Source organism: Ursus americanus, chromosome 32, assembly GCF_024610735.1.
Source record: "Ursus americanus isolate L20-20 chromosome 32, mUrsAme1.1.p, whole genome shotgun sequence".
Lineage (NCBI taxonomy): Eukaryota > Metazoa > Chordata > Mammalia > Carnivora > Ursidae > Ursus > Ursus americanus.
The window spans coordinates 21,272,953-21,297,983 of record NC_142158.1 but is presented as its reverse complement, the minus strand read 5'-3'; the positions used below and the strand labels follow the sequence as shown (position 1 = coordinate 21,297,983).

Here is a 25,031-nt window from a genome sequence, read left to right as displayed (position 1 = left end):
AAAGAATTCCTTTACAAAAGGAAGCACTCATAATTATTAGTTATTACAATAACTAATATTCATTAACCATTTCCTATGAGCCTGGCACCATTAAAAGTAGTTTCCACGAATGCGTTTACTCCCCCATAAAATCATTAAGTACTATCACATTTCCCTCATTTTGTAAATGAGGGAACTGGGGCCAGAATCTGAAACCAGGCAGCTAGCTCCAGAGCCCACACTCTTACCTGTTAGGTTTCTATAGTGCTTGTGACCGTGTGTTTACAGTGTTTCTCTTAACTTAATAGGCTAGTTGTTCACTTAAAAAACTGGGGAACACTATCCCTGCTAGATGATGATGGGGGATATAGAAAGAAGCATAGTTTTAGTTGTGTTTGTCCAGTGTGATATCTTGTGGAGATGGCTTTGATTATCCTTTATCACTGTGAATTTTTATACTTTGTCAACCTAGTACTACTCCCGATTTGCAGGTTTTAAAATGGTGCCATATTGTGCACCCTCTGAAATTTTAATGACAGCTGTATACCCTGGCCTTAAAAGGCTCTGGAAGTGTTTTAAGTGTGTGATTCTAATTATCTAATCTGGGTGGGATCAAGTAATAATGCTTACGGTGTTGTTATCCCTTGCTCACCCTCCCCAACCCTTTCTTACTTTCTTGTAAAGTATGTTAATCACCTACAGATCCAGATTTTATTAAACTTTGACTAAAATGTGATACATAATAGTGATTATTCTACATATTAAATATACAACAGAACTTGGGAAATTTTAGGATTCCCTTTTAGAGCTTAGTGTGGTTCTTATGAATTAGGTGGATACCTAATAAAACTTAGTTCAAGTTAGTCACAGAGAATAACCTTTCCAGCACCCCCCACTATTTGGAACACCTCCAAGAATTAGGAAATAAGTAAAAATGGCCTCTCAATAATAACGCATAGGAAGAGCTCATATACTTTACTTTTAGAAAACGTTTCAGCCCCTTGCCACCTCTCAAATGCATTTTTTAGTGGCAGTTAAACTAGCTCGGTTAGCCAGCTCCCCGCCAGCAGTACATTACTGCGGCGGGACAGGCTGCTGCTGGTGGCCTGCTGTGAATACATAGCGATGGCAGCGTGGCAAGTGGAAAGAGATACTTCCGAACCACACTTAGAGCCTCAGCCTCCTTTACCCCTGGAACAGATTGGTCTATATACTTTAATTTTAAGAGTAAGTTCAGACCAATAGCCATCTTTTTTTTAAAAAAGGAATTATAATCAGAAATTAAAGTGTAAAACATTTGGAGAGACATTCTGTCAGATTTGCAGTATTTTTGGTGTGTTAGGATGAGATTTTAGGTTATTTTGAGCTATTTGCTTATATACAAGATGCTTCTACTTTGGGAAAATTAGTTAAATGAATTAATGTTCCCTAATTTCAAAGACCCTGGTTGGGACAAAGTAAAAATTATAATTTTGTCATTTTAATCTATCTGCGTTTATATACTTCGCTTTTGTTTAATCAGCTATGAGTCAGTGTTTAAGAAAACAGGTTCTGGAGTCAGATCTATTTGAACCTCACTTGTGTATTTTGTTATGTGGCTGTGAACAAAATACCTCTCAAGCCTTAGTCTCCTCGTATGTTCAGAAATAGTTACTGAGCAACTGCTGTGCTTGGTGCACTATTTTAGGAGTTAGGGATACATCAGTGAACTTAGAGTGTTAAAAAAAAATCCTGGTCCTCATGGAACTTCCATTCTAGCTGGGAGAGACAATAGAAAAATATTAATATCATCTATATTCTAGAGGCATTTTTTAAGATGAAAGTAAGGCAGTGCATATAAAGTTTTCTGTCTATAGTGTGTAATAAATTTGGGCATCTTATATTAGTGTTTGATTCTTCTCGTGACTAGTTTTGTGTTGGGATAAAGTGAAGTTTGTTGGGGATATTGGTTATCTCAGAAATTGGTAACTAGTAATAATTTATCGTTTGGTGATGCTAAATACATTAATTTTCTCTAATATTCTTGAGAGGTACAGAGGAATAGAGGAATGAAATTAATCTCATCAATATATGTTCTTTGCTTTCCTTTCCACCAGCCACCAAAAAAGACATCTAAAAGAGAAAAACCTAAACAGAAAGCCACTTCTAAAAGTAAGAAAACTGTAAAAAGTGCTAATGTTAAGAAGGCAGATAGCAGCACCACCAAGAAGAATCAAAACAGTTCCAAAAAAGGTATGTTAGAAACGACACATTTTCGGCAACTCTAAAGGTAGAACTCATATGCTCTAACAGTTTTGAAGTGTGTGTGAAAAATAGATAAACTGCGAAGAAAATTGGCTGGGGGGAAGTGGTATACCAGGTTTTTATAGTTGTAATTTTTCAAAATTGACAAAAATGTTAATGCATGTTGTATACCTAATTTATAGAGTGGTGATGTATCGTTTTTCCTGATACCTCTTTGAGAATCTAATGAATGCTTATCTTACTTTTAGAAAGTGAATCTGAGGATAGTTCAGATGATGAACCTTTAATTAAAAAATTAAAGAAACCTCCTACAGATGAAGAGTTAAAGGAGACAGTGAAGAAATTACTGGCCAGTGCTAACTTGGAGGAAGTCACGATGAAGCAGATTTGCAAGGAGGTAATTGGACAGATACTTGGATCATTTTGCTTTTATGTGAAAAATTCGTCCACTCAGCCCTCAGTTCAAAGCAAGATTCTTATGTGCATGCGTTCACTGCATAACTGTCTGCTGAACTGTTACATGTTCTTACAGGTGCTGGGGTGCTGCAGTCAGTCAGTCCAAGTCTCTGCCCTAGTGAGGCTGCTTCCTCTATAACAGGATGTGTACAGTAAACAAAGCTAAAGTGATACATTCTACACTGCAGAGAAAACTTTCTTTTCATGATCTGGAAACTACTTTTATTGATGCATCCTTAGATTATGTTAGTTTAAACGAGCAGAATCTTGGGGCACCTGGCTGGCTCAGTTGGAGGAGCCTGTGACTCTTGATCCTCGGGGTCGTGAGTTCAAGCTCCATGTTGGGTGTAGAGATTAAGATAACTTAAATCAATATTTTCAAAAAGAGAATCTCATGGACCACCTTATTTTCAGGGTTATTATTACAAGATGGTATAGATCAGGTTTTTAGCTCAGACTTCTGTGAAGTTTTTCTGATACTCAGAAAATAAAATGACCTAGTCTTGAATCGATTCCATAGAGATTCCATACTCTAGATCAAAATTGGGAGAGTTTAGAATCTAGTTTCTCATGGTAAAACCAAATTAAAATTTCAAATGTACTAAGGTGAAATATTCTATATTTTTTTAAGACCTTGATTATTTTGTTTATTCATTCAGCATTCACTGAGCCTCTGCTGTGGACCAGGCACTGGGATAGATTTGGGGGTAAAGCTGGGGAATCCGTTGTTTGGCTGTTGGGGACTTACTGTTAGGTGAGATAGGAGACGGCTGTTGCAGTACACTGGGGACGGTTGGTGGGGGCTGGGCTGGAAGAGTGCAGAACGTGCCACACCACCACAGAAGGAGCTGCGCATGCCTGGGCCTGGGAAGAGGGAAGAGAGCCTAGAGCATCAGCTGTGCCATACAGCTGAGCGACATGGACACGTGCGTGTGAAATAGGACAGTGACCACAAGGAATAGTAATTGGCTTAATTTGGCAGAAGAATAGAGTTGGGGGCGCCTGGGTGGCACAGTGGTTAAGCGTCTGCCTTCGGCTCAGGGCGTGATCCCGGCGTTATGGGATCGAGCCCCACATCAGGCTCCTCCACTATGAGCCTGCTTCTTCCTCTCCCACTCCCCCTGCTTGTGTTCCCTCTCTCGCGGGCTGTCTCTATCTCTGTCAAATAAATAAATAAAATCTTAAAAAAAAAAAAAAAAAAGAATAGAGTTGGAAGGAAGTCTTCGCAGGAGTTAGGGAAGAAAAGAAGAAGTTTTGTAGAACTCCTGTATGCTGTGTTGCAGAGTTTAGTTTTTTCCCTGAAACTAATGGGAGAATTGGGAGGCTCAATGGGATAGTGAGGGCTGATCAGCAGGGGCTGACACAACCCGATTTTTAAGAGTCATCCCAGACACATCGAGAAAGAACAAAGAATGGAATTAAGAGGCAAGAAACCCAAGTTTGTCATAATCAAATTTTCATGGCGGCCATAATCCAAGTCAGAAATCGAGAGAGCCTGGCCAGACCTTACTCAGCTGTGGGTGTTAGGGTGTGGCTGCATCAATCATCTGGGGAGCAGAGCAAAGAGTACTCTGAGAAAAAGATGAGTTTCGTTCTAGACATTATGACATGAGGTGCTTGGAACATCCAAGTGAGAGAAGCTGTGGCCACTGTAATTCTGCCAAGGTAGGAGAGAAAGCCAGACTGGGCTACTGCTGGGAGTTAAATCCAGAAGCCTAAAGAAGGTGGCCCAGGCAAGAAGATAGAGGAAAGCAAAGGACAGAGAGTCCTGGAGACCATTCACATTAGAGTCGAGAAGTGATTTCTACAAAATATAAAAAACCGTAGAGAGATAAGTGCTATCAAAGCCAAGACAGAGGAGACAGTTTCCAGAAGGGGAAGGGCAGGGCCAGTTAAGAAAAGGTCATGCCCTTCCATGAGACAGTGGGCGAGGGCTGTGGAAAACAGCTGAGGGGGTGGGGGGAATAGAAATGCCCTGTAAACTTGAAAACACACTTTCCGTACTGAAAGGTAAAAGTGGAAATATTTTTGCTCATTAGCTTGACAAAATCTTTATAAAGATTAGCAGTTTTCATGCTTGGCAAGGGTATAGGGAGATGTACTCATGCTTAAAGTTGTAACAACTTTGGAGAACAATTAAGTAGTATCTTAAAATGTAAATCGCAAAATGCCCTTTAACCTAGCAATTCCATTTCTAGGTCTCTATGCTAAAGACGTAGTCACGTCTGCACAAAATGATCACAGTAACGTTCAGCATGTCTGTTAATATTGAAAACTCAGAACCTAACTGGCCATCGATAGGGAAATGTTTAAACTGGTATGTTTGTACTTTTGGAATTTTCTGTAGCAGTTCAAAAGAACATGGAAGAACCTTCCAGGTATTGTCAACTTTTTAAAACATATAGAATATTACCCCATCTATGTAAATACAGAAAAACAATATTCACATTGGTACATTTATGTGTTTGTGTAAAAACTCGTTTTTAAAGGTCTGGAAGAATACACAGCGAACTGATAACTGGTTTCCTCTGGGGGGAGGGACAAGGGCAGAGTGGAGAGAGACGAGTTCTGTGCCTTCGACTTTTATAAATACGCTTATGTAATTTTTTAAGGAGATATTAACAACATGGAGAGGTCAGGTGAGAAGGACTTGAGGGGGTTTTTTGGACTCAGGAAGTAGGAGTCACGTAATAAGAGCAGTTTTGAGGATGGTGAATGCAAGGATTATTTACCCTTGGATTGAGAATGAATGACTGGTGATGAAAGTAAATAAATTAAAAGCTGCTGTTTTAAGCAGCTTGCTTTAGAAGGGAAATAGTAGCTAAATGGGGGGGTGTGGAATACAAGCTGATAAAAGTTTTTAAGCAGGTTGGGGAAAGAAAGCACATGCATATGTTAGGCTTGGAGACAGTGCTGGGATGGCAGGGGAGAGTTACGGAAACGGTCCATGCAGAGGTAAGGACATGGGGAATATTGATGGATCCAGATAGAATAAGGTGGAGGGGAAGAGGTATGTCAGAAAGTTGAAGGAATGCATAATAGTGGCTTCTTGGCCCAAGAGCACAAGGGGGGGAGGGATGAAGATGCCATTGACAGGAGTGAAGGAGGACCTGGTGAGATACTTGGAGGGATTGCTGGTGAGACTCTGGCATTGGATACCATGAACTTGAAATGGGACCAGTCTTTTAGTCTTTAATTTTTTAAAAAGATTTTATTGATTTATTTGAGAGAGAGGACAAGCGAGGTGAGGGGCAAAGGGAGAAGCGGGGAGCCTGACTTGGGGTTCCTGAGCTGCCTGAGCTGAAGGCAGATGCTTAATCGACTGAGCCACCAGGCATCCTAGGACCAGTCCTTTGTATAGAAAAGCTGGTAGTTAGACCAGTTCAGGGTTAGAGTTTTGCAGAGAAAGAACAAGGGCGAACAACTGGAGTGATGTGAATGACTGAGTCTATTCGTAGGAACTGGCAGACTGCAGCCTGTGGGCCAAATCTATCTTCCCATCTGTTTTCGTAAATAGTTTAATGTGACAACAACCACATCCATTCATTCCAGCGTTGTCTGTGGCCGCTATCACACGACAATGGCGTAGTTGAGTGCTTGTGACAGAAACTGTGCTCCTGGAAAAGCTGAAACCATTTACTGTCTGGCCCTGTACTGAAGCAGCTTGCTTACCTTCACTGCACCTCAGGAGTGAAGCCTGCGGGTGCCGATGGAGTCAGCCCAGGCGTCATCGCGAAGTCAGGCAGCGGGGAGCGAGTTGACAAAAGAGAGGGACTCCTGAGACCACCCGGGTCTCGGACATGTCACTTAGGGGAGGGGATAGGGTGGTGGAGTGGAGGCTGAAGCTCATCAGAGTTCACGTTGGGGAGCCTCAGTAGTGTTGGAGGACGTAACAGAGCAGCGTAAGGAAGTCTCTAGGAAACATCTGACAGATAACCTGCCAGTGTAAAGAGCTTGGTCCCCTTACCTAAGATCTCTGTGTAGGTGTTTGCCTCGCCCGCGTCTGTTACCTCAGCTGATATTCCCAGCAGCGTATACGACAGAGAGAATGTTCGCGCGCTAGTTTATTGTCTGCTCAGTGCAGTTGTCTGGTGAGCGAGAACATTTGAGCGCACGTGCAGCTGTTCGTATGTGGCATCCATTTCTTCTTTATCCAAAGGTATAAAGAATAGCACTGGATTTCTAAATCTACTTTTAACCTTTTTCATTTTCACTATAGGTATATGAAAATTATCCTGCTTATGATTTAACTGAAAGAAAAGATTTCATAAAAACAACTGTTAAAGAGGTAAATATATCTACCTTTTGATCAGTTTTGGTCATTTTGAACATTGAAGACAAAGGAATGATGTATATCAAATACTGCATTTTTTTCAAAATATTCATTTCACTAAATATATCACATTTGACCCTCAAATTTTCTCAGAATAGATGGGGAAAATATTTTCTCTCTCCCATTGTAAAGCTTAAAAATACAGTCAGAACAGTAGTGATGGACCTGACCTCAGGCTCGCCATGTACCCACGTGGGCAGCCAGGCACGTCACAGACACTCACAATCACTTGAGCATAACTGTTGTCCACCAGAGGCAGAAGACCAGCAGTAGCCAGAGTTTGATATGGGTCCCAACAGATTTCCCAAGGTCACAGTGGTGTAAAACAGAAGTTTAAAAGGGGGGGGGGTATGATTTTTGTGTTCCTAATGTATTGGGTATAGGAAAATGTTGTTTCTCTCATTGCAGCTGATTTCTTGAGGCAGAGGAGACACATGACTTGTCCCGTGGATGTAAAGATCTGATTTATACCATTATACCAGCAAAGAGAATGTATTTCCTTTTCTAAATCCCTGCAAGCATTGTGTTGGTAGAACTTATTGCTGATCTTTTTATCTTGAGTGTTAAGTAAATTTGAGTTTGTTGTTTTAAATTGCATTTCTATGCAGTTTTTAGTTTAAAATTTTGCATGGCAGTAACTGTTCCTTGCTTTTATAGTTGTATTTTGTACATTTTGGATTTCTTCATAGGAGATCGTAGATTCTCGAACTGTTGTAGTTTTAAGCGCTCTTAGTATTCGCTTGTTTCAGATATACTTTTAATCAAGTAGAACAAACTATTACTGACATTTATACATGCAGAGACTATGGCAGTATTTACTACATGAAATATTTTGGATATACACCTGTCAGTGGCAGTGTGTTCATATTAAAAATACAGGCTTCAGCTATTGAGATTAAATTGAAAATTTTCTGCTGCATGTGTATATATGTCAAATTGTCAGCATGACAAAAGTGACAGATGTTATTTTTGTATTTTTAAAAACAAATTTGTTGTATATAAAGTTTTTTTATTTCTTTTGTGCAGATCAATTTTTAAACTCCTCTGGGTAGGTATCTTTACAGTTATAAACTATGAAATGTCAGTGTTCGGCCAGATGGTATGACGGAGCAGTGAAAGTCAAAATTCAGTGGAGAAAACACTGAAGGAACAGATCGTTCTCTGCTTTGCCTCAGAAGTGTCATCAATTTGTAGTTTTAGTGTTAACTCTGCAAGTGTCTGTAGATACATTTTATATTAAGGATCAACCAAATCAGTACATCAGAACTTCAAAATTTGGGGACAGGGTGGGATTAAGTACAAGCACATTTGGCTTATAATAAATGAACTGATTTTTATTAACTGCTTTTGCCCATATAAAATGCTGATATTTACAGGAAACCGGGCCACCTTTATAATTATGATAAATGTACTGAGTATAATGCTAGAAGTTAATGTGCAGGCAATAGTGGGTATCTCTGACAAAATATTTCTCAAAAGTGATAAAAGACTTATTTTTAACATTAAAGAAGTTTATTTGTGGAATCAGGGCTTTTGGGTTTTAAATTTTGGCCAATCAGGATTCTAGGTGATCAATATACAGACCACTACTGAATGAGACTGTTTTATCTTTTAAATTGTCTTAATCAGTTTATTGAATCTCTGAATTTTAAAATAAAACAGTGCTACTTAATGAGAGAATTAGGCCTTTGATAAACCAATTGAGTGTTTAAAAATCCATCCGTGGAAATACATAAAAATGGTATGTGTTGATTGATTGTTGGGTATTTTAACAGGTTTGACTTGTTTCTGGATAAATACAAATGAATGGAGTAAACAACTAAATGAGACCTTAGAATTGGCCTTTGATTTTAAATATTTAATTTGTTCTTATAAACCTTGTCAATAAAAATAATAAATCCATGCTCTTGTCTCTTGTTTTAATGTCTTAAATTCCTGTAGCATTTCCCCTCTCTAGCTGAGGATTTCAGAACAGGGGTTTTTAGGTGGAATTAGCCCCACGACCCATTTAATTTGGAGTGCTGTTCAGTGATAATGGACCACGTTTACGTTGAGCACTATGGAGAAGTCACAAAGGAAAAGTGGGAAGTGATTTCAAAAGGTAGGTGATTATGGTTAACAATTATTTTTATGATCACTCACTTGAAAGGGGGTAAGCAGAGTAAGAAAGACCTAGGAGCTAAAACAGTCCACAGAAGGTTTGGAGGAGAGGGGATGGAGGGGATACGTGCAAGTTCGTGGGGAAGGCATGGCTAATACAAGTGCGCTCATCACTACAGTGCACAGCGTATTTGAAAAACAAGTCTAGTTTTTATTTATTAAGCAGTTTTATACAACCAGCTGTTCACAATCTGCAGTTAAAACACTGTGTATTCACTGCTATTCAATTATAAAATCTTGAAACAGTGAAAAACAAACTCAAGAAGAAAAGAAAAGTACCATGGTTCCTTAACGAACAAAAAGTCAAATGATGTCACTTGAGACAGGAAATTTTTTACATACACATTTACCGTACTTCAGCTAACTAGGTTTTCCCTTAGTTTGCTTGTAGCACAGTACCAAGTTTAAGTGCCCAGAGACTAAACAATTGTGAGCCATTTCAAACTTAAAATATTTTATATTTATCACTAAACACATGCTACTCTTTAAACATTTTAATACATAGCATTTTAAAGCAGAATACTTCCTAATCATCAGATAATCTAAATATCAACATTAACTTTGAAACCAATTTACGGCTGTTTGCTTTTCTGAGTTTGTATCATACTTTGATGGGGAGGGATGTGTCTAAATTCTGTAAGTTTGCATAAAATACTATTTCTACTTACAAGCTGACTTTAAATTTTAAAAATACCTAATATTTTGCAAAGTGTCTTTAAAGTCATTTTGAGTCCCTTTTTGAAGCAGACTAATATAACTGAAAGAACTGTTCAGACTTTTTAAAACAAAAGCACTTAAGTTACCATTCACTTTTCTAACTTCTTGGCAAGATAAGCATTCTGAAGACCCTGAAACCAGTGTTTATTTTAGTTGAATTATTTTATCATGAGTGAAAAAAGGAACTGAGTATCTGCCATGTTCTCAAGCTTTTCAGATATGGCTTTAAATGTGTAATATTTACCAGGATATCACGGTTTTCTGCAGTTTTCCAGTGGACCTGCCTATGGAATACTGAAAACATAATGCTGTAAAAAATACTCCTAGAGTTTGAATCCGTTACTTTAAAAAGAGGCAGTAGAGGGAGTTTTTTATTAAAGTATTCTGACAAGAAAGATCTTTTTGCTAGTGGTTGCCAAAATTAAGGCTATTTAAAGTGTGCCATCCACCCTAACTTGGCTCTTAGAAAAATAGCCATATTCTAAATGGTCTAAAGTATGAAGACTATACTATCTCTACCCCATTCTAAATGACAGAATACCTATGCTGTTTAAGGAATTGAAAATTTTGCTATTTTGCCAATGAGTGCACAAATCTAAAATGTATCACAAAAGATACCTGAATTTAAATTTCTTTTGAATAACCCAATGGAAAGAAATATGTACAAAACAGTCTAGAAGTTTCATTTACTTTTAACTGAAGAGTTTGTGCTGTATCCGAAATGGAAAGATTTCTATCTAAATTTTAAGTAAAAGCTCAATATTGGAGCTATATAAAAGTCTTAAGGCTCATTGGCAAAGATACCAATAAACTGTCACAGAAGAAAAATACATGGCTTTGTCTGGTTTTTTAATGATTGCTGCTTGGTTTCTCAATGTTTGAAAACTGATGAGCCCAACAAATTGCCAGATTTAAAGGGAGTCTCCAACCATGGAAGAAAGCCTATCCAAAATCTAATTTAAGGTTCTATTCTGCCTTATTCTGAAATATGGGAGACATAGCCCTAATCAACCTGTGGAAAATGCAGTTAAAATATAAGTGCTTCAAAAGGATTCTTGGGGCTAATGCTCTCAGAGGTTTTTTGTTTGGTTTTATGAAAGTGAGGTTTAACATGTGTTTCAAACTTTACCATCTGGGGCACAGAAGAAAGCTGGGTCCAGACAAATTCTATTCAAAATGCTGCGATCTTGCTTGCTTCTCGAACACCACTCAAGTATGCCCCTGTAACAGTTTGTGGAAAATGCCTGTTTGTTGCCTGTAAGAAATAATTGCATAATTTGAGGTCATGTGTAAGGAACTCAGATGATAATCAACAGATAATACAAGCTTATACTTTTCTCTGATCCTCAAAGACTGATGGCACTTCTTTGTGCTATGAGTACTACTCCCCCATCACTGCTCCTGTACTTCTCTGGTGATCCCACCATCCTTCACCAGATCATTCTACAACTTTCTCTACAGTCCTGTGAACTACTGTGTACCGATCCTTAGGATATCACCTCTGTATACCACGTACTTGAACTAAGAATAATGAATAAGACACAGTCCCTGCACCCTTGTCAGACAAGCAACCTTGCTGTTCAAATCAGCAACGAAGGAGGCACAGAACACGAACCAATCCATCCACAGTTAGAATTTCGCTAGATGGCTGGAACAGAAGGACAGAGCTAAGAGGAAGGGGAAAGAAAGGTGAGGACTGGCAATGGGAGAAGCCCACTTTCCAGGAGGGTGTAGCTGGAACAGAACCAGCAAACCAGGACAGGAAAAGCAGCAAGCCCGATCTGCGCCTTCGGGGGCGGGAACAATGATGGAGCTGTGGGAAAGCCGCTGCCGTGCGGCGAGCAGACCGCAGAAGATGGGGAAGGATAGGAACAGGAAGCTCTGTGGGAACTAAGCTAGGTGCCATGTCATCTAGGTTGATGGCTGGGATGGAAGGAAAACGTCCAGGGCCAAAGACTTCAATAAATGGAGGCGTGATCGGGATGTAATGTTACACGTACTAGTAGAGGGAGAGGGGAGCAGAAACCTCACAGAAATGGGTTAAAAAATTTTTTTTAAACTGTGAAGTAACTGTATCTCATGAGCCTAACAGAGCCTCTCCTGGAAGCACTGACAGTGGTTGTGTGGCAAGCTGTCATGCCGTTCCCACAGAGCTGGCTCTCTGCAGGCCAAGGACGCATCTAAGATAGCTGGTTTTTAAAGGACGTTCTTTTGCAATCCTCCAAAAATCAGGAAGAGAAAAGATAACACCAACTCCATTTTTGATGACACTAGAAGATGTGTGAGTCCTAAGCTAACATACACAGTATGAAAACAGATGAAAGAGTGCTGAGAATTCACCTTACTCTGCTATGTTTTGGGGGGGGGGGGAATCAAAAGCAACCAATTCACTCCCCAGAGCAGCCACTGGAGGCATCAGGAACCACAGAGCAGAGGCTGAGCGTGAGTAGAAACAGGGCTGAAGGCTACGAAGAGCAATCTGGTCCCTCACCAGGTTCCCCGCTCCCACCACCACAACCCACCTGGAGATCTGACGCAGAGGCAAGGGTGGGGCACCAAACAACATGGGGATTAAGTCAAGTCTTCATAACTAAGAGCAAGACTTCCGGCTCCCAGGATGTCAGGAGCTGCCACCAAGTGCAGAGAAACTACGTTCCCAGAGGAAAGAGCTATAGATAGACTGATGTTTGGGGATCCAACCACCCGCCAGCAAGCTTCCGGGAGCTTTCTGTAGGCTTTTATAATATAAACGCCTCACTCGAATCTGAGCAGACAGTCAAGGATGGAGTATGTGGACACGGGAGGGGCACCGGCTAAAGGAAACAAAACAGGAACTCTGAGGAGTCATGAAGCAAGAGGGTGTTATCGAAAGAATAATCCAAGGACAAGCACGTGCTCATAAAAGAGCCAAAATTTCAAAAGTCAACTCAAGGGTGGGAAGATGAATTTCCCCCACCTCAACAACAGGATAAGAAGACGGAGATGAGTAACAGCAAAGAAAAGGAAATTAGACAATCAATTCAGGAGTTCCAATATATGTAACAGAAGATCTAGAAATAAGAGAAAAAAATGTGGGGAGAAGATGATCGGAAGTGAGAAAAAACCAAGGACTGAAGGATAGGACTGTCTAGATTGTAAGCAAGCCAAAACAGACAGAAAAAGTGATCAAAACAGCTAAACATTTCTCAACAGAAATAAACCAAGAAAGAAGGCAGGCCACGTCATACCCATTATGATGGCCATTATCAAAAACCGCCAAAAAATCGCAGGGCACCTGAGTGGCTCAGATGGTTGAGTGTCCAGCTCTTGATTTTGGCGCAGGTCATGATCTCAGGGTCATGAGATCAAACTGCACATCAGGTTCCCCTACTCAACACAGAGTCTGCTCGAGATTCTCTCTCCCTCTGCCCCTCCCCAACCATGCACACTCTCTCTCTCAAATAATAAATCAACCTTAAAAAAATCTCAAGTATTGGAATCTTTGTGACTGCTGGTCGGAGTGTAAAAGGATGCCGCTGCTGTGGGAAACAGTGTAGTGGTTCTTCAAAGAACTAGGCACAGAACTAATACATGATCCAGCAAGGCCTCTTCTGGGTATATACCCCAAAGAACCCAAAGCAGGTTCTTGAAGACAGATGGACATCCATATTCACGGCAGCATTACTCACAACAGCCAGAAGGTAGAAGCAAGTCAAGCATCCAGGACACGAACGCATATATGAAATGACATCTGTAGGGCGCCTGGGGGACTCCGTCAATAAGCGTCTGCCTCCGACTCAGGTCATGATCTCAGGGTCCTGGGATTGAGCCCCATGTCAGGCTCCCTGCTCAGTGGGGAGTCTGCTTCTCCTCTCCCCGCTCATGTTCTCTATTTTTTTTAAAAAAGAAATCTATATACACATGATGAAATAGATTTAGTCCTCAAAAGGAAAAATATTCTGACACGTGCCACAATGCAGATAAACCTTAAGGACATTGTGCTGAGTGAAATAAGCCAGTCAGGAAAGGACAAACACTGTAGGCTTCCACTGAGAGGATGACACACCCAGAACAAATTCGGAGACAAAGTAGACAAGTGGTAGCCAGGGGCTGGAAGAGGGGGAAGCGGGGGTGCTGTTCCATGGGCACCGAGTTTCCGTTTCGCAGGATGAAGTAGTTCTGGAGATAGGTGCTGGTGATGGGGGCACAGCAGCGTCTGTTCATTTGATGCCACTGAACTGTACATCTAAAAACAGCCACGATGGTAAAAGCTTCCTTCTAGATGGAAACGGACCCAGTCGTTCACGGCGTCTGGAAACTGCGCCTGGGGCTACAAGGGTGCTGCAGGGGGGACCGAGAGGCCCCTAACATTCTGTGCGACGCTCATGCAGTAGTGAAGTAACGAGACTCTTCAGTATTAGAAACGATTACGGAAAAATAACTTTAGCTCATTTGCCAAAACAGCAGTCCTTGTACTTCCTACAGTTTGACTTCTCAGGCCCTCCCGTAAAGAAACTGGATCCCAAAGACGACGGTGGGGAGTTTGTGAAAGTCTGTCCGTATTCAAGCGGATCAGGGAAGCCCAGGCGTAGGAACGGGGGCTGGCGGACAGCGACGACTGCAGACTGAACACAAGTTCTTTGCGGACTTAAAAAATAGTTAAGATGGTAAACTGCACGTCATGCGTAATTTACCACAATTTAAAAACCAAATGTTAAAAGAAAGAGAGGCATCTAGAAAATGAAAGCGCCAACGGCGCAGAGTGGCAAGCAGGGGCCCCAGAGGTGAACAGCGCAGGCCAGAGCGCCGACCAGAGGACGCCAGGAAGGGGTTCCACAAGCCGAGCGAACGCGCCGGCTCGCAGGGCTGCGGCGGGGCGGGGTCTGCGGGGAGGGGCGCCGGCCCGAGCTCAGGCGCACCGGGAAGGGCCACGTGACCGGGAGGTGCCACGTGACCGGGAGAAGGCGCCCAGGAAGGAGTCGTGCGCCCGGCTCCGCAGGAAGCCGCGTCCCGGCAGCACGAGGCCGCTCCCGGGGTGAAATCCCTGCACGGCGACCTTCCGCCCGACGGGAGGTCAGCGCACGGTGGCTCCCTTGTCAGGTCGCAAGCCAACAACAGAAATGGCCGCACGCAGGAAGCAAATTCCTGAAGAAACGACAGGAAGGGTTAAAAATGGCTGTCCTGGGAGCGGGAGGAGGGTGTGGAGGGGCATCTGCTGTTCCGTGTGGTGTCTTTTTTTTTTTTAGATTTATTCCTGAGAGAGAGAGGAGGAGGGAGGGAGCACGAGAGTGAGCAGGGGAGAGGGAGAGAGAGACCGAAGCAGACTCCGTCCCTGCAGGGAGCCCAACGCGGGGCTCGACCTCGGGACCCCGAGCTCATGCCCTGAGCCGAAACCGAGTCCGACGCTTAACCGACTGCGCGGCCCGGGCGCCCCCGGTGGCCTGATGGGCCCTTCGCTCTGCAACCCTGGACGTACAGCCCTTCCGCGAAAAGAACGTAACCCAAGCAAGAGCGGCCGGGTTCAGGCTGCGGACACGCACCTCGCCCGCGAAGAAGACCGTGCCCTGTATCTCCTCGGCAATGATGTCGTAGGCCTCCCCGCTGCCGCCCGTCTTCACAAAGCTGTACGCCATCTGGATCCAGGGGTCCGTGCTCCACCGAGTGACGAAATACTTGGTGGGATCCGGGACTTCCTGTGTCAGGCAGAAGGAACCGTGAACCGGGATGGGGGGCCCGAGACGGGCTGCAGCCCAGGGCAGGAGCACACACAGTCCCGCCGCCTCTGGAAGCGGAGCCCGTTCCTGGAGGCGGTGACACGGCGGCTCCCGGTGCGCCTCTGCCCCCCCTCCCCCCAGGCCCCAGGTTTGTGCGGCGTCCTCCATGTCCTGCCCAAACTCTGCAACCTCCCCCGGCATCTCATGTCTACACCTTACCCGGCCAGAGACGCGCGCCCCCCACCCAGCCGGCCGTGGCCAGCGCCTGAGACTTGGGGCGCCCCCTTGCCCACGCCTGGCACACGTTGTGACGGTGCAAGAGGGGCGTGCGGGAGGGAAGGGAGCAGCCGTGGGACAGGCTGGGATTCTCAACAGACTTCTCCGCAGATCAGCCCCAGGACGGCATGTTTCACATTCACGAAGTTTCACGTTAATTCCGTGCCTCTGACAAGCACCAGCATGAAAAACAGTTCTACGGAAAAAATCTGCTAAGTTCCAAATAGCTAGCGTGAAAACAAGTTTTGGGGCAAAAACCCCAAGCAAGGGACAACTGTGAGATGTAATCATATCATGTAATATAAGCAACAGCCTCCCCCCCCCCCCCCGCAGGGGCCTTTCTCTAATTTACGTAACTTTTGAGTCATTTCAGTTCTTTCTACTCCCACTGCTTTACATGAAGCTATTAGCCACGCCATTTACAGATCTCCAGAGAGCGTGAGGTTTGGTAAACTGGAGAATCTGAAGTACTGGAGAATCTGAAGTACCCTGAGCTCCTCGGAGCAAAGACAGAGAAGAGACAGGCCGCGTCTATGGGGTAGGAGAAAATGCCGGACAATATCCCTTCGAAAGGAAAGTTGTCAAAGCTTGCTGGGGTTTGGGTTAAAACGCGGAGCCTTTTCCATCCTTGGGAAACAAGGGGGTGTGGTGCCCTCTGCAGCAGCACAGACACTAAAATAGGAACCACATGGGGAGGACCAGCATGGCCTCCGTGCAAGGAGCACGTGCAAATCCGTGACGCGGTCCACACTTCGTGCAGTTCCCCTGCAGACAGGCACCCACTGTGCATTAGCGCAAAAAAGGGGGGGGCGTGCATGATGTGAGCAGGAAAGGAAGACGAAGGTGTGGAAGGCCATACGGAATATTGCTATAGGCTCATCTGTGTCCCCCTAAAATCGCTAGCTTGAAGCCCTTAACCCCCAAGGGCCACACATGAGGTGATCATGTTACAATGAGGTCCCTGGGGTGACCTTTAAGCCAGGATGCCTGGTGTGCTTGTGAGAGGAGAGGACACAGACAAGCACAGAGGGGAGCCCGGGTGAGGTCCCAGGGGGAAGGCAGCCATCTGCAGGCCAAGGAGGGCAGCCTCCGAAGACACCAGACCTGCCTGCACCTCGTCTTGGACTTCCAGCCGCCAGCATGGTGAGAAAATCGATGTCCATGGTTCAACCTCCCCACCCCCACCCCTGGGCGGTGGTGTGTGTGTTACAGCAGCCCGTGTGGACGGGTCCGGGTATGCAGGGGGGAGGCCGGCCAGCCGTAGGAAGAAGGAACGGCGCAGTCCGGGCCCAGCCCCAAGGACAGCTGGCTGAGGGCCACACGTGGCCGCGGAGCGCGCGCCATTCTCTGACCTGCTCCTTGAACAGCTCCCGCAGGACAGCCATGCACTGCTGTAGCACCTGCTTGTCATCCAGGGTCCGGACGGACGCCACCGCCTCCCCGGCCACCACCGACATCAGCACGCTGTGCTGCTTCTGCAGACGCGGGAGGAAGGCATGGGCAGTTCACTCTCAGCTTTCGGGACAGAAGCCCCTAACTGCACAGCTCCAGGCTCCAAATCGGGAAGGACTTCGTGCTCCCCAGCCTCTGACTTCGCCCGGCCCCTGCCCCTCCTCCATCCCCAGCCCGGTTCCCTGATGACACTCATTGTGCATCTATACATTTGGTTGTTGGCGGCTGAGAAGCTCAGGAGGAAGGGTAAATATCAAATTCAGGGCTGCTCTTGGCTTTTCCCTTATAAGAACTTGTTCCAGAAGGAACAGAAGATGGAGAAGGGACATCTGCACAAAGTAAGGGAAAAAATCTTCCTCAATCGGTAAAGAAATTTTTGCCCATGGCTCCCAAGTGAAACCTTTGAAGAGAAAGTTTCTTGGAAGGAAGAAGGAGGAACAACAAGGGTGACTCTTTTGCAGGACATCAGTAGGACGTTTCAAGTCCCAGGCACGCCCCTTTCCCGCCCGCCTCCCACACGGATCACACCCCTGCCAACACTGAGCTGCCCCATCTGGGCCAAGCACACCCCGCCCTCCGGTGCTCACGGGAGGACCCCGCGTTCAGGTAACGCTCAGTACTGTGCTGCGCTGACTCCCCGAGAGGACTCCCCACCAGTCCGAAATACTAATGCATTTCCCGGGAAGCAACGTCAGCACTTGAGGAAAACACGGTGGACGCCGGGGCTCCTGTAGGAAACGTCCCAGTCCAAGTATCCCCAGGCACATCAACATAGACCTAGTGCGTCCACCCTGTCCATCGGTCCCTGAGCGTGACCCAGTTCTAAACTGCAGCAAGGGAATTCAGACCACATGTCACCAGCGACTTTACCTGGGGATCCATGTCATAGAACACAGCAAAAAGCCCCCGCTTGCTGGCGCTAGGAGGTACGTGACCGAAAAAGTCAGCCCCTTGAACTTTACCGTCCCAAAATCGATAAGGAAATTGCAAGGCAATCTGGAAAGTGAGCAAGAGAAAGACAGTTAGGAGTTTCTGGAATCAGAGGGACGACAATCTCTAAGAAGCAACCTGCAGTTCTCAACTAAAGAGCTATGCACAAAAACACAAGCCTAAACGCTCCCTTTCCACGCGCCTGTCTCGTTTGTTCTCTTGTGAGCATTTGGCTTTTGTGCCCTGCAGTCCCGCACTCCCACCGACGATGGTGGGACCCACCGACAACCATCAGGCTGATCCGAAAATGCAAGGCATCCCTGAGACCTGGTCTTGAAGTGAATGTCCCTGAGATAAATTCTAGCCACCCCAGGGCTGCCAGGATCCCCTGCAGCACTGGCACGTTCTGCTAGAGAAGATTTTAAAGGCAGAGGAAGTGAAACTCTCTCCTCACTGGGACCAATTAATGGAGGGTAGGCATAGAAAGCAGCCAAGGAGAAGGAAAAAAAACAAACAAACCAAAAAAAACCTTACCTTATTTACATATTTATATGCCAAGTTCAAATTCTGAAATAACAAGATTCATTTTCCTAACATCAAAATTCAGACCCCAGCCAGCTCTCCTCCTTCCATTTTGATAATATCCTTTTGTATTCTTCATGAATGATTACTCAAATGAAAAGAAAATCTTCGAATTTTATTTGGCTTAAAGTATTATCCACTACTTCCCAAGACCAGAAGTTAAGGAACTCCGGTCATCTGACTTTAATCTCCTTAGTTCTGAGGCTTGAGTAACGCAGTCACCTTTTCAATGATGCCCGCGCCTAAGCTGTTGATAGCCTTCATCTTCTTGTCTGACAGCGGCGGGTTAAAGTGAATGGCACCCCTCTGCAGTAAGGCCAGTGGGACAGTGACTAATACCTGTGAGAAAAATGAATAATGAACACACAAAAGCAATTGAACCTAACACCACAGCTATTCAGTGGGTTCATTTCCAGGAAAATCTCAACACCCAAGGGACATTCCTCTCTATTGCCAATCATGAGACTGTCAACGTCCCATGTTATATTGGGAAGAATAAGGGCTGTCATGTACCATCGGGCAGGTTGTTCACTGCACAAGGGTGCCTGGCTGAGCCAAAGTGGCATCCACATGGAAGAACTCACAGAAAGGTCTTGCTGGTTTAGAATAACCCTGGGTAAAAACAGTCAATAGATCCCAATCCTGAAAAGCAGTACTATAAGAGAAAATGGCTCTAAATATGGAGTCAGGAGAACCACATTTGTGTATCATTACCGACACTTTCTAATGTGTGGCTAATACCTGCCCTACTAACCTCAAAGAACTGACATAATGCTTAGAACAAAAACTCTTACAATACACATCAATATGTTTCATAAACGGTAAAGCATATCAAAAACAGTACAGAGTGTTACAATCACAAAGAGCCACAAAAAAATTTTTTTTAAGGAGGAAACAATTTATTGCAGGGTCTCCAATGGCTCACAAAATCATTTAGGAGAGCTGAAGTAACAGGTGCAAACAGAGCCTTCAAGAATGACTCTCCAAGTCCATCACAAAACCCGGCCATCAAAGAGCTGCTGTCTCTCCATACAATCAGGAAATTTCTAGCTCCAGAACCATGTTACCACAACCACAGCCAGAAGCCATCACTCCTTGTGCCCGCTGAGTAGGGAGCCCAGGGAGGAACTCGACCCCGGGACCCTGGGATCATGACCTGAGCCGAAGGCAGACGCTCAACCGACTGAGCCACCCAGGTGCCCCAGATCTAGATATTTTCTTAACAACAAAAAAGCTTTCAAAAGCACATGAGCAAAGGTAAACAGGGGAAAGAGGTAAACACCCGCTGGCCAGGGACTCACACCAGATCTCGGTGCAAGCAGCCTAGAGACCGCACTCGAGTTTGTCAGATGTCTATCGGTGTATCAGGCTGGGTGGTAATCTTTCACTTATAACTCGGTTTGGAAACTTCCAATTCAAACTGTGGGATGTGTGCAGACTACCATAAAAATAAAAAGACTTCCTTTAAACGTTTCAGAGCAGACTTTGAAACAACAGCTCTGCCCTAATAGTGCCGGAGAGCCGGATCCAAAGAAAGAAAGGCAAGGTGCCCGGTTTGGGCCAGGCAGAGGGTGACCCGGCAGAGGCTGCCACGAGGCAGAGTCACAAAATCCCAGAGGGTGAGCCATCAGCTGACTTGCAATTTGAAAAAGAGGAATTAAAAAAAAATTTTACCACTAGGAGGAGCCTTAGATATTAGCCTGCTTCTCACTTTGCGGCTCATGGATAAGGACACTGTCGCGGGCCTGGCCGCAAGCTGGACTTACCTGGGGAAGCATTACAAACATGACCAGCCCGATTCACTGCGAATCTCTGCGGGGTGGGGTTCTGCAGTCTTTCTTTGTAAGCCCGCCCCGTGGCTCATACACTAGACCCCGTGTCTTCATGTGACCCGTGATCCTTTACTTCTGGGTGAGTGTCAGGGGCTGTGGAGTACTTGTAGGTAACTGGAAAGTGTGGAACACAGCTAATCTAGGAACCAGTGATGGTCTCTCAGCTACACATTTTGGTCCTCATTTCAGACATAAATAAACTGAAATAAATTTACAGGGCTTATTAACCCCCCTCTGCCCCAGGGAGTACCTTTGCTCTCCAACACCATAGAAATCTCTATGTGATGTCACATAGTATAGCACCCTCCACTGTCCACCTACTGAAGTTGTTTACAAAAAATTCCAATAATATAAAAGAACTGCCAGTTTCAAAATGAAAACACAGGTGTCTTGAATGAAAAAATGATTCCATGTCAAAACAAACTAAAAAAAACCACCACCGCCAACTTGGAAAGTACCAAATTAAACAAAATTCACTTTTTTTTGGTAATGCACAACTTCTCAGAGCCTTTAACACAGTTATATTTAACCCAAAAAGTAGCCTGCGGTATACAATACTTTTCAAACTTATTTGGCTGAAGGATTTCTTTTCTTACTCAACTTTCAGGACCGATGTACCATAGAACCCACTTTCAGAAACACTTTTAGGAATTTCGTCTACCACGAAATCTATACAGTGTTTGAGAAAGGATATCAGATCTGCAGATCCACACATAACTGAGTGCAGGTAGGTAACTCTTCAGGACTCAGACAAGGCTCCAGGCAGGTTGCCAAAGGCAAACTTCTTGGTGGAAAATACGGTTTTCCCAGACCCCCAGGCCCTGGGCAGCACCTAGTGAAATTCTAGTACCTACCTTTTGTGCTGTACACGCTGTCCCATCCGTAATGGTAACCTGCACTTCATCCCCGGAGTAATCGATGCTCTGCACCTGCATCAAGAAGAACAATCATGAAAACCACGAGGGACGGAGCCACACGATCCAGGATCCTCTCCAAGTTTATCGTGTGAGTTTCTATCTCCAAGACTCCAAAGAACCATTTCCTGGCATTCAGAGATCTAAACGACATTTACAGCTTCCTTCAGGGAACTATCACCCCATCGTTAAGATTTATAAACACTTTGTCAGAATATGGAAGATCTTTATAATCGTCTCAAGTGAAACATACACACGAGTTGCAGCCTCTGTGATTAGAGTAACGCGCAATACAAACGTGCAGGGACAAAGATGTGAAGGGAAAATTTTAGAGTGAACATAAATGTGCTGTGTCAAGGGGGGTCGTGAGACTCCCGCCCACATGAGTAACCGAGATGAATCTGTGCCACTGTTGCTCCAAACAGCGGGCCTACCTACTGAGCAAGGTCACGGCAAGCGCCCCAAACTTTGCATCCTCCAAACACAAGGCCAAAGCAGAGCCGCCCCTCCCCGCCGCTGTCCGTACTCACTGGAGACTTGAGCCGAATGTCTAGGCCTTCTGCCAGTTTTTCAATGATTACGGAGTAGCCAGGCGTTAGCAGAGTGTGGTCACCAGCGAACTGGGCGAAGAATTCGTTGTGGTCCCAGGAGCGAGCAGACACCTGAGAAATGATCATGTGCAGGAAAGCTTATTATTTTTTTTAAGTAAACTCTATACCCCTCATGTGGGACTTGAACTCACGACCCCAAGGTTGAGAGCGTCATGCTCTACCCACTGAGCCAGCCAGGCACTCCAGGAAAGCTTATTTTAGAACAAAAGGTAGACATGATTTGGACACGGGTACCACCCCTTGACAGAAACACAAGGCATATTGTGTATCAACAATCCTGGAAAAGGAGAATTCTCACGCGACTAATGAAACATCGAACATTATATTGAAAACTGATGGTGCAGGGCGCCTGGGTGGCTCAGTGGGTTAAGCGTCTGCCTTTGGCTCAAGTCAAGATCTGGGGGTGGGGGGTGGGAATCCTTGCTCAGCAGGGAGCCTGCTTCTTCCAGTCCCGCTGTCCCTCCCCAGTTGTGCGTGCACGCACTTTCTCTCCCTCTCAAATAAATAAATAAAAACTTAAAAAAAAAAAAAAAAACTAACAATGTACTAGATGTTGGCTAATTGAATTTTTTTTAAAAAAAGGAGAATTCTATCAGTAAAACTGCATTTGAACAACCCAACATGCCAACTATTTGTCTTCCACGTGGCACCACATGATTCCGGAAAACAGTGTTACTCCAACGGCAATGAAGAATCGAATGAACATGGAGAGGTCCAGATTTGGACAATAAGTCGGGGTCAACCGTGGAGGCTCAATTCAAAATATAGAAGATCTGAGTATCAAGACCACAGTGGTTACAGGAGTGAGGCAAGTTTAAATTTATTTTAGCCAGATACACAGACCGCACAACTGCAAGGCTCCTCTATTTTGGTCTCTGGAGAGCAGTGTTCTCAGACCACGCAGGGCTCCACGGGGGCCTCCTCCAGGGAGCATGGAGCGCAGGGGAAGGAGGGTGGCGAGCGCACAGGGCTCTGGCCCTCCTGCACTGGCTTTACGCACATTCTCGGAAGGAAGGTTACAAAACGCAGAGTCTAAACCACGGTGGGGTGACTACGCTCAGAAGTCATGGTTTTTGAACTTCCCAACAGCAGAACCAGTATTTCCTGTTTACCCAAACCAGTCCGGGTTCAGTGGTGAGACCCAGCACGCAGCCACACGCGAACCAGCACTCGCCCCTGCACGGCCCGCACCTGCTGGAGGCTGCTGCCGCACGCGTACTCCAGGTTGCTGAGGTGGAAGTGGCGCACCTGCTCCTCGAGCTCGCTGAACTGGATGCCAGACTCCTTAATAAAGGCTTTGTAGATCTCCTCGATCTTCTCTGTAACGGGAAGGGAGCAGAGGAGGGAAAACGGCAGTCACATTATTTCCTAATTCCTTATTCTCTGCGATCCACCTCCTGCAACCCCTGAAAACCCCCAAACCTCTGAAGTCCCTTCCCAAGTAAACCTGGGGTGGGGGGGGTGCGGGGAAAGGACATCTCGATAAGGTTGGTTTCGCTCAGGAAGGAAAAGCTTATCTGAACTGGAAACGAAGTAAGTAGGCTCTGTATCTTCAACCATGTTTCGTTTCTGCCTAGCTGAAAAACTTTCTTTTTTTGCTCAAGATCGGGGGTGGGGGGGGGGAGTACCCCCTGCACTGCCAGAGAAAACGCCTCTTCCCTTTCTGGACTGCGACCACCTAGGGTCAAGTTCTTAGAATGTCTACGTTCTCTCCAAAACAAGAGTAATCCATCACGGGCTTTCGTCACCTCAGCCTTCTGTCTTGATACCTTTTAATTACTGGTTTTCTGCCTGTGTAATAAATTCCCAAAACCCACAGCCAGAGCAAGCTAGCACATTTTCAGCCTTTCTAAAGATAGCGCCTACTACCTGCCCGCTCACACGCTTTGCTGAGCGGGCGGGCAGCTGGTCTCTTCCTGGTAAATTCCAACCGTGGGAGGCCTGCTGCTACCACTCCCCGCACTGGCCGCCCCCCAGCCCCGTCCAGCAGCAGCTGGCCACACACGCCTTGGGAATCCTGCTTGCTAGCACCCCCCGTCTTCATCCACCCATGCAACTGGAATGTTCAACTATACAGACATGCAGCCCTGTGGTATCATCACTCCGGCTCTTGTCTGAGATCCCTTTTTGGGCAGACGGGTGGGGGGGGACTCATGTCTGGCAAATTGTAAGCAGGGTGCTTCTTCATAACCTTCGCTGTGATGACCGCCAGCCCACAGTGCGCTGTAGACTCAAAGTTTCTATCAAGTCTGTGCACTTGCTTAACTAGAAACGGAACTGAAAGTGATTTAAGAAAAAAAAAAATTTTTTTGACAACTCCAGGCTCTCGTTAAAATTATCTGTTCTTATGCTCCATCGTAATACGGGGGTGGCCACGGCACCTCGGGGTCTGTGCCGGGCTTCGGCCCCCAGCCCAGACCACAGGGCCTTTGTGCTACCTTCGTTACCATGTTGCAGTCCCGTTCCTGCCTCCTGCTATGTGGTTTCTACCTTCCTTTAGGTTTTGTAGAGATTCAGGAGGGACCAAGATTGCTAGAACAGTATATAAAATTAAGTATAAACAGATTGGGAGAAGGCTTAATGTGATTTTTATGTAAATGACATTTAGAAGCTTTGGTACATATGCTCTGCGAAATTAACTCTAGCTTCGTAGTACTTGTATTTGGGTGTTTTGAGCGAAGTGCTAATGAGGTGGAATCTCAGACACTACAGGCAGGAGAGAGCCGGGACCTTGTTTATGCAGACACGCGTGCACCGTTATTAAAGCTTTTCCAGAAGATAGTAATGGGACGAAACAACTTACACAGGGTTGCAGACCCTCCCTTGGTAACCGAGGGAAGGCCAAGACAAAG

The 25,031-nt window shown here is 45.1% G+C and overlaps 2 protein-coding genes across 6 annotated transcripts in view; one reads left to right on the top strand and one right to left on the bottom strand.

The window, feature by feature from the left end:
* The window catches only part of DEK (DEK proto-oncogene), a 29,089-nt gene extending 20,175 nt beyond the window's left edge, over positions 1-8,914 (top strand). The window contains exons 8-11 of the mRNA XM_045811708.2: positions 2,076-2,211; positions 2,472-2,620; positions 6,899-6,967; positions 7,421-8,914. Coding sequence (XP_045667664.1) covers positions 2,076-2,211; positions 2,472-2,620; positions 6,899-6,967; positions 7,421-7,432 — 366 coding nt within the window. The 3' untranslated portion in view covers positions 7,433-8,914. The remainder of the gene's footprint in view (positions 1-2,075; positions 2,212-2,471; positions 2,621-6,898; positions 6,968-7,420) is intronic.
* A 241-nt stretch (positions 8,915-9,155) lies between these two features.
* The window catches only part of KDM1B (lysine demethylase 1B), a 56,882-nt gene continuing 41,006 nt past the window's right edge, over positions 9,156-25,031 (bottom strand). For 4 of the 5 annotated variants that reach the window (XR_006782270.2, XR_006782269.2, XR_015722601.1 and 1 more), the window contains 9 exons: positions 23,371-23,498; positions 22,099-22,230; positions 21,509-21,583; positions 19,045-19,161; positions 18,181-18,306; positions 17,211-17,333; positions 15,409-15,561; positions 13,558-15,013; positions 9,156-11,144 (listed from right to left, as the gene is read on the bottom strand). Coding sequence is in view for 1 of the 5 variants with exons in the window: in XM_087858077.1 (XP_087714203.1) it covers positions 11,061-11,144; positions 15,409-15,561; positions 17,211-17,333; positions 18,181-18,306; positions 19,045-19,161; positions 21,509-21,583; positions 22,099-22,230; positions 23,371-23,498 (938 nt within the window). In the remaining 4 variants the exon portion in view is untranslated. The remainder of the gene's footprint in view (positions 11,145-13,557; positions 15,014-15,408; positions 15,562-17,210; positions 17,334-18,180; positions 18,307-19,044; positions 19,162-21,508; positions 21,584-22,098; positions 22,231-23,370; positions 23,499-25,031) is intronic. The other variant, XM_087858077.1, reaches the window with a different exon arrangement.